At 40.2% G+C, this 9700-nt stretch overlaps 1 protein-coding gene across 1 annotated transcript; it reads right to left on the bottom strand.

Moving 5' to 3' along the window:
- Positions 1 to 1473: 1473 nt before the first annotated feature.
- LOC117380666 (probable ATP-dependent RNA helicase DDX5) lies at positions 1474 to 8981 on the bottom strand. The gene is given in 15 exon segments (XM_055224531.1): positions 1474 to 2728; positions 3750 to 3971; positions 5762 to 5821; positions 6470 to 6531; positions 6625 to 6735; positions 6804 to 6976; positions 7055 to 7215; positions 7277 to 7418; positions 7581 to 7607; positions 7610 to 7648; positions 7757 to 7890; positions 8197 to 8293; positions 8356 to 8505; positions 8507 to 8537; positions 8926 to 8981. Coding segments are annotated over 15 exon segments (1872 nt in total). The 5' UTR covers positions 8967 to 8981; the 3' UTR covers positions 1474 to 2306.
- Between the last annotated feature and the right edge of the window lie 719 nt (positions 8982 to 9700).

Genomic DNA, 9700 nt, shown 5'->3' with positions numbered 1-9700 from the left:
CCGGGGAAGACCCAGGACACGCTGGAGGGATGTCTCTCGGCTGGCCTGGGAACACCTTGGGATCCCACCGGAGGAGCTGGAGGATGTGTCTGGGGTGAGGGAAGTTTGGGAGTCCCTGCTTAGACTGCTGCCCCCGCGACCCGGCCCCGGATAAGCGGAAGAAAATGGATGGATGGATGGATGGATAGACAGTCAATTTTTCTATTCCCAAAGATAATATATTTAGTTTTATTTAGAGTCATTGAAAGTTTATTAATATCAAACCACTGTTTTATTTTGTAAGGTCATTTTCTACTGTATGTATAACATTTGGCAGATTCTTTCCCGTGCAATAGAGGCTGGTGTCATCAGCTTACAAATTAGAGCTCAGATTGTATATTGGCTCACAGACATCATTTATGTACATAATAAATAATTTGGGTTATAAAATAGAGCCCTGCAGAACACCCTGCGTAATCTTTTTTTTTCTCAGCAGAATTCATATCATTCATATGCACATACTGAGGTCTATTCAAAAGAGTTTTCCAGCTCTTGGTCTCAACCCAAACCCAAGCAATTCCTCTGACGACATATTTTTCCTTTTTTTTTTTTTTAAGTAGTGTATGGTCAATGGTACCAAGGCTTTGCTAAGAGCTATACATATACCTACAGTGTATTTTTTATTGTCTGTTGCTGTAGATATCTTCTCCACAAGCTCCATAATGGCCATTGAAGTAGACCTTTTTGGCCTAAAGCCATATAGATTATCATTTAGTGAACTGTACTTATCAATAAATTCATCCAATCTTGATACAAAAATGTTTTCTAAAATTTTGGAAAATTGTGTCAGAAAAGATATAGGTCTATAGTTGGTAAACTTGTGTCTATCACCACTTTTGAAAATGGGAATTACTTTGGCTATTTTCAGTTTGTTTGGAAAAGTGCCTGTTAAAAACGATTGATTGTGGATATATGTAAACTATGTGGCAATGCAGTTAATGATGTTCTTTACCAATACCATATCAGTATCAAAACAATTAAAACAACCTTATGTTTTTAAATGTATTAACAATTCCATTTATTTAATTTTCATCTGTACCACTTATAATGAATTTGGTGTATATATTTTACAGCTAATCCATGTGACTGTTGATTCCGTTATTCAGTTTGCTAATGTAGGTCCAACATTTATAAAGAAGTAAAAAAAAATGCATTTGCCATTTACAAAAACATCTGGGAATGTGTCTTTTCTTTCCTTCTTTAATTATACTATTTAATATTTTCCTAAGTCCCTTGAATATTATTTCTTTGCTGTTCTAATAATGTTTGGTAATAATACTTTTCATTCAATCTAATTATGTTTACCAGCTTGTTTTTATATGTCTTGTATGTGTATTTTGCTTCTTCAGTGCTGTTCTCGTAATACAATTTGAGATCTATGTTATGCAGGTCACTCAGTTTTGTACACATACTCATAATGAAATAAAACCCACAGATTATGTACATTATTTATTTAAAAGGGCAACTTGCACCTTTTATAGTTTAAACAGCATTAAACATACCACATATTAGAACACTGCATTACCAAGTAAAAATAAATAACTGAGGAATGCAACACAAAACTGTCACAAAAGTGCAGTAGTATAGATCCACGAGGGGCACCGTTAAAGCAGACCTATTCTGCAAATTGGACTTTTCAGAGCTTTTAACCATGTTATAGCCTCATGTTAGTCCTCATTTCATTTACTCACCCGAAGTTGTATTTGGAGTGATTCATGTTTGAGTAATCTTTAATAATTGTCAAGAAGCCATTTTGTTGATCTACCCCAGTTTTCACCTTCACCGGTGTGACGTGCACGCCCACTGTGACGTACGCACTTCCTTCTCCAGTTTTATTTTCTTAATTGGTGATTCTTGTAGGGTTCGGAAGCATCACATAGTCATTTTAATACAAATGTAAAATAAAAATCCGCTCACTAGTGTGATGTGTAGCTATTCGTCCGCCGACAGCATGCGGCGCTTTGTTGTGATAATGTTTACGCCGACGTTAGCTCCTAATACGGTTTTCTAACGCGGAAGTCAGCGGATTTGTTTCTTCTATTAAGTCACTTTGGATTAATATTGTAATTTAAAATGTGCAAATTATTACTGTGTCATAGACTATAACTATAGAGACACAAGCACAATAGGTCTGATTTAAATGAGCTGGTTTTACCAAATAATACCAACCCAGCTGTAGCAAACAATAGTTAAATGTCACAAACGATAATATACTGTAAAAATTTAGGAGAAAAGAAGAATATCGGTTCCTTAACGTACATATATTTTTACTGTGGAAACGGCGGTTGCATGGGGTAGGGCGCCATTGGTGGTGGCGGCTGTGGTGCTTGGGTGGAGAACAGGAACGGCGGATGGCTCATGCCGTTTTGAGAAGGCCTCTGCATGGCTCCAAACTGCGGAGGCCCCTGGAAGTTTTGGTTACCGAAGGGGCCCAGTTGGTTTGGCGGCGCCCTGAAATTACTGTGTCCGTTACTGTGACTGTAGTTGCTGTTTCCAAAACTACCAGAGTTGCCACCGTTTCCCCCGAAGTTTCCACCATTTTGAGCCTTGTTACCACCAAAGGCACTCTTCGACCCATTACCAAACCCTCTATCACCGTCTCTGTAATTATTTCCCCCATAGTTTCTCCCGCCCCCAGAATACCTATCCCGACGGTCATCCTTATAGCCTCTACCCCCTCTTCCTCGACCTGTAAAAAAACAAACAAACACAAAGACACAGAACAATGAGTCACTTAAAATGCATCAAACAGGATGACCTTTCAAGCATCCTTTCTCTGTCCTGGATTATGTAGATATAATCCACACAGACTTCAGACTCTACTTTAAACCTTTAGACTCACTCTTTCACTCAGCCTTTTCCTAACAGCTGATTTAAACCCATCAGAAGAGAATAACACTGTAAACTCAGTGGTGGAAGGTAGCAAAGTAAAAGTAGTAAAGTACTCTACTCAAGTAAAGCGCAGATGCCCCCAAAATTCTACTTAAGTACATTTGACAGTGTGTATTTTTTATTTTTACTTTAGTACATTTGAGAGCAGAATCTGTACTTGCTACTCCAGTACATTTTTAAACAGGAGTGACAAGTAAAAAGTACTTTTCATATGACTTGAGGGGTTATTTTTTACCATGTTCATGGAAGTTAAAATTTCAGCTTTGAGCAAAAATAAATACACAAAATTCAGAATTTGATTTATATGATAACTGTTGGCCAAAATATACTGTATATTATTTTCGATCGCTACATTTACACTTTAACAAATGAACAACACTTCTGTGAAATAACATTAAAATGTAATTTAAGAGTAAAAAGTAAAACGGGCACTTAAATACTTTTTCTAAAGACTTTTTTCATGGAAAATTTTTACTTGAGAAACTTTTTACTCTGAGTAACAAAACTGAGTACTTTATACACCACTGTATAAAATGTATTTATAAAAGACTGCTTGATGAACATTTAATCAAAGATCTCATGATTGTTTCCATCTAAAAACTGGTCAAACTGAAATGGGTAAAAAAGCTTTGAAGGACATGTCAAACCACTAATGCATTTTAATAATCTGGAGATAAACATTTATAATCACACCTGCTCCTGTTTTTAATGGACCTGTCTTATTCAGTATGTTTATTTTTGTTTGCATTTTTCTATATTTTAACTCCTGTAGAAATAAAGATACATGAAATAAATGAAATAATTAAAAATGTTTGCACCTCCTCTGTCTTCTGCCATCTGAATCAGTTTGGGATTGATAGCCTGGTTAGCTTCCCGGAGAACAGAAATGAGGTCACTGGCTTGTTTCATGTTGTTGGGGGTGAAGAACGTGTAGGCTGTGCCCGTCCTTTGACTGCGGGCCGTGCGCCCAATGCGGTGGATATAGTCTTCAGAGGAGTTGGGGTAGTCATAGTTGATGACAAATTTCACATCCTCCACATCTGTGAAAGTGTTGCAGTGTGGCAAAACAAGAACATGGCCACACAAAAGTTTGCACACCACAACAGCCAGACCAAAGAAGAAGAAGTTAGCAACTGTCAGGACCAGAGGAAGGCATGAGCACCAATGCTGCAAAACAAATGCGTTAAAACAGGACACATTCACTTCATGGGAAGAGAGAAACGATGCACACTCCAATTGTGTACCATAATAAAAATGCTATGATACAGCTGCTCCCTCTTGTTAGGCCTGTCACGGTAATCACTACATCAACAGAACGTTCTATACATGAAAAGATGGAACAGCGGATTTTGGGGCTCAACATGTACTGTGTGTACTTTGTCTTTTCAAAAGTGGAGAGATATTGGGGTATTTTTGTTGCAACGTGAGAAGAGTTGAGCTGTACAAGCAACACAAGGCAAGTTTATTTGTACACAAAGTAACTCAAAGTGCTTGACAGAAGAAAGACGGGCGAAGAAGTCCCTTTCATGACTAATTACTGGTACATTCTGCTGCGTTTTAATGAACCTAGTTAAAAAGGGTACGCTGGGATTATTCTGCTTTATTTCTTAATCAGCAGCATAAAGTGGTTTCTATATATATCGCAATACTTCTCTATAGCAATATATCGAGCTTCAGAATGAGTTATCGCAACAGGCCTAGCTCTTGTTACAAAGGGAGAATATAGATTCAGGTCTTACCATTACGGAGTATGCAATCACTAGTCCATTCCCATTGCAGCAAAATCCCCCACAAATTATCAAGTGACATCCAGGGGCTTCTTTGCAGTTGGGCCACAAAAAGCACTAGTATTATAAAGATAGTAAAGCTTAAGCTCCAATATGTTATCTTTGTGTCGCACCTGTTTTTCCAGGTCTGATTTTCCCAGTACACTTCCGAAGAGAGCGGAACAATCTGGGCCACACTGCGCGTCTTGCCAACACATAATACACCAAGATTATCGACAGGAGCCGTTCGAAAAGGCCCAGGGGCCGTTCGAAATGGCCCAGGGGCCGTTCGAAAAGGCACTGAGTTTTGAGAAATGTCTGAGTGAATCAAATATAATATCTTGCCCCCGTTATTCTCATCAAGGTAAGATTTTCGAAGAAGCCAGTATTCACTTGAGAAAATGTCATTGGCAGGTCTCGACATGACTAAAAAACACAGGCGAGGGAGGAACTTTAGTTTTTACTCTCTGACTCTCTCCTGTTTCCCACTAACGCATATGTGCCAGGTCTCTAAATTTCCAGACTGCTCTCCACCTCACAAATCCAGCACTTTGACAACAAACAACTGCCGCCTTAAGATCACCAGCACTCATGCTGGAATGAAAACTCCAATAGAGAATGTTCCAAATCTCAAACTGTAACTCTCAGTACAACACTCTCTAAGAGCATGCAAGGCAAAACAAACAGGACCGAGCAGATCAGCATTTTAAGTTTGAGTTGGAAACAGCTGGATGGCATTTGTAGGGTGAAATCCACGGACAGAGAACAGATGTGTGTATATTTAGTCAGAGACAAGGCTTAGCCACACAGCCTTTTGGTGATCACTGGCACACAGAGCGTTCACCTCTCTAGGCCCACTGGGTGGCATGCCAGCTGAGCACTTCCAATATGTCCTCCTTTCCCCTCTGGAGGCCTGGGACTGTCATGCCTAGCGCCTGCCACAAAGACTCCACCTTAAGGTGAGAAAAACTCAGAAAATGCATCGATAAGTTAAAGAAAGCACAAACACTTTCTTTAGAGGTAGAGTAACATAGATAAATGTTCAGAGCTGGTGTTTTACTGACCTAAGCCTCGAGAAGCCACATCAGTAGCAATGAGGATTGGCGCTTTTCCATATCTGAACTCTGAAAACAGATCACACATCTCTTCAGTTAAAGGCATCAGGGTGAACACACGTACTGAAAATACTCAAACTGAGTAACTAATCTGGTGCAGTTACTTTTTCATTTGGCAGTAGTCAGACTACAGGTACTTTCTAAAATCAAAGGGATACGTGGGGATAATAAATAAATTAATTAATTAATAATACATTTGGCTTTGAACTGTGTTTAGAAAAACAGAAAACAGCTCTTACAGTATGTGTGATTTTGTCTCTAATCTGACTTAGATTTATTTTTGTTGCTCTGTTTGTTCTACATTAATTTGTTTAGATATCACGTTTTTACTCTATAATATATACGTTTATACTCTATAATATGTAAAAGTAAAACGTATTCAGAACAGGGTACTCTGTAACCAAATAAATTAGAAAATACAACATCTATTTTCAAAGTTTTCTTCCATCTCTGGTGTAGCATTTACATCATGTGCTGTGGCAAAATACACTATGAATATGTTTCACTTAAAAAGTTAAAAATGATTATTATTTAAATATTTAAATGTTTTACAAACCAGCTGTTCAGAGCAAAACAGTGAAAACAGTGTAAGGAAAATACCATTATACATGCCTTTTTGTCTCATTCTGAAACAAAAATAACAAATATAAATCTTACCATTAAGGACCCAATCTCGTTCCTGCTGACTTTTGTCTCCATGAATCCCCATTGCCGGCCATCTTAAAGAAGAAGCAGATTCAAAGTTAGGTAATGGGGAGGAGCAGATGTCCAGAGCAGACGTCCAGGCAAATGTCCAGAGCACAAGTCCTCACCCATCTCTTCTCATCTGCCTTGTGAGCTCATCACATCGTCGTTTGGTCTCCACAAAAATAATAGTCTTGTTCTCCTTTTCACTCATGATCTCCTCGAGTAACCGAATCAGTCTGAGACGACACAGAGACATCAGCTCTTACTGTGTTTTTTTTTATCAAGTATTAAGAGTCGAACTCACTTGTCCTCCTTCTCCAAGTCGTTGCACACATCCACAATTTGAAGAATATTGTGATTGGCACTGAGCTGCAGAGCTCCTATGTTGATCTGCACATAATCTTTAAGAAAATCCTCAGCAAGCTGTCGGACTTCTTTTGGCCACGTGGCACTCCACATCAGCGTCTGCCGGTCAGGCTACAATAGGAGACACAAGTACTGTATACATGCACCAATCTACACGACTACGTACTAATCACGAAACAATATTCTCACTCTGATCTGCTCCACAATCTTACGAATCTGAGGCTCAAATCCCATATCAAGCATGCGGTCAGCTTCATCCAGCACCAGATATGTGCAGCGGAGAAGGTTGGTTTTGCCACACTCCAGAAAGTCTATAAGCCTCCCTGGAGTGGCAATGCAAATCTCTACACCTGGAACACATAAGCATATTCAAATGCATTCATTAGGTTCAGTATTTTATAAAACACCCACCTCTCTCCAGGTCTCTAATTTGAGGCCCTTTTGGTGCTCCTCCATAGATACATGTACTCCTGAGACGGGACGGTTGGCCATACTCTGCTGCCACCTGCTGCACCTGCTGAGCCAGTTCACGAGTGGGGGCCAGCACTAAACACTAAAGGAGGAAATGAAACGCAGGAATCAATGAAACACATTTACCTCAGTTTACAATCAGGAAGGTTAACGGATGCCATGTCGTAATTTTTAGGTAAGTATAAGGAAAAAGCATCCACACATGTAACAAATATAATATCTATGAATATAATAATTATCTTACTATTGGGCCCATCACCATGCTCCAGAAAACGGCTGATGTTGGATGTGCACAATCGCTGGGAGAAGATACTGAGGGATTAAGCAGTACCGGCTGGTCACCGTAATATTTACATAATGATATCTACATAATAATATCTACAGAATAATGGGTGAAGCTGAAGCTTCAAAAATACTCACTGCTAGTGTTTTCCCAGACCCTGTTTGTGCGATCCCAACCATGTCTTTGCCACTGAGGGCAACAGGCCAACCCTGAGACTGAATGGGAGTTGGTTCAGTCCAGTTTTGTTTGACAATTATGTCCATGACATAACCTGTGAAGTTTAAATTTACATTTTTTAAAAACACATATCACTGATACCAATGTACAAGTTGCCAGTCCAGTCGGCTCAAATAAATGTCATTAAAAATGTTGGATTGTGGTATGAAGGCTGCCTTCTGTCTGTTTTTTTTGTTTTTTTTAATATAAGGTTTAAAAGGGTAAATGTTTAAAAGAGTAAATGTTTAAAAGAGTAAATGTTTAAAAGAGTAAAGGTGTAAAAGAGTAAACGTGTAAAAGAGCAAACATTTAAAAAAGTAAAGGTCGGCCAGGCTGCCAAATAAATCATGATTTTACTCACTTGGGTAAGCAGCTTCATTGAATTTCATTATTGGTTTTGGACAGTCTCTGCCTTTGACTGTAACCTCTTTGCTTCTTCTGTACTGCTCAACATCTTGCTGTAATCACACAAAAGGCTAGTACTTACACCACACAACAGTTATACACATTAAATCCGTACTAATGGCCTGCAGGTGACATCTGGATGCTCCTGGTAGAAGTTCTTCTGGAATTTGGGCAGCTCATCCAGATCCCAGTGCCTCTTCCGCAGTCTTTCTCCGGGGAGGCCAAATTTTCCCATTGGGGGTCCCCCCCCTGTTTCCACCTGTGCCACCACCAAACCGAGGAGGGCCTCCACCATATCTACAAGAGATTACAAGTATAATTCCTTCTTTTACAGCACGTAGCGAAACACAATCACACAGTTAATGTAAAATTAAAAGAAGGTTCAAAGGGTCCTAGAGCCTCTGTCATTGAATAGCGCACAGTGTGAAAGACGCACGTCAAAGTGGGACAGTATCATAAGCCATTGTTTTGATCAAATCCTCCTGAAGCTCTGCTGCGTCACTCGAGTCTTTAAACAGTCCGCGGTTAGAAAGGTGCTGAATAAACCAAAAGCACAGAATAACAAAGCGCGCAGCCATTTTGCTTTCTTTAAGACGCAAACGGAATAGACTGCATTATAAATGTAGTTGTTTTAGCCTGCTCTCTAAGCCTCTCGGTCTCCCGGTCTGTCTCTCCGGTCTCTCACCCTCGGTCTCTGCCACGGTCTCTGTCCGAGGATCCAGGCATGGCGCACCAGTTTGGTGTTTGTGTTTGAAAAACAGTCAAAGCAGTAGTGAATCACACGGTCAGAATTACAGCTGAACAGTCATTCAGGATATAAAATGCCGGGGACTAGGCTGTAAAGACGGATGTGACGTCACAGTTGACAACTACCTGCTGCAGTCACGTGATCTCCGGAAATGATGGTTTTATTTACACTTTGAAAAAAGTAATCGTGACAATTTATTAAAGATCAGTTCATCAGTTTTAAACATGCAATTGCAGAGATCTGTGTTCATTTAGAAGACTGTTGCATTTTAAAATGGAAGCTCTCTCTTCTCTGCATCAAACAAATTAATCAATATAATTTCAATTTTTGGGAGCGGCGGCGAGCTGGTGTGGGCTTGCTCATTGCCCCACAGCTCAGCCGCTGCGTGTTGGGGTTCACTCCGGTGAACGAGAGGGTCGCGTCCCTGCGCCTTCGGGTCGGGGACAGGTCTCTCACTGTTGTGTCGGCCTACGGGCCAAACAGCAGTGCAGAGTACCCGGCCTTCTTGGAGTCCCTGGGAGGGGTACTAGACAGTGCACCAACCGGGGACTCCGTTGTTCTCCTGGGGGACTTCAACGCCCATGTGGGTAACGACAGTGACACTTGGAGGGGCGTGATTGGGAGGAACGGCCTCCCCGATCTGAACCCGAGCGGTGTTTTGTTATTGGACTTCTGTGCTAGTCACAGCTTGTCCATAACAAACACCATGTTC

The sequence above is a fragment of the Periophthalmus magnuspinnatus genome, chromosome 1 (genome assembly GCF_009829125.3).
Source record: "Periophthalmus magnuspinnatus isolate fPerMag1 chromosome 1, fPerMag1.2.pri, whole genome shotgun sequence".
NCBI lineage: Eukaryota > Metazoa > Chordata > Actinopteri > Gobiiformes > Gobiidae > Periophthalmus > Periophthalmus magnuspinnatus.
This window is presented reverse-complemented; position numbering and strand designations above follow the sequence as displayed.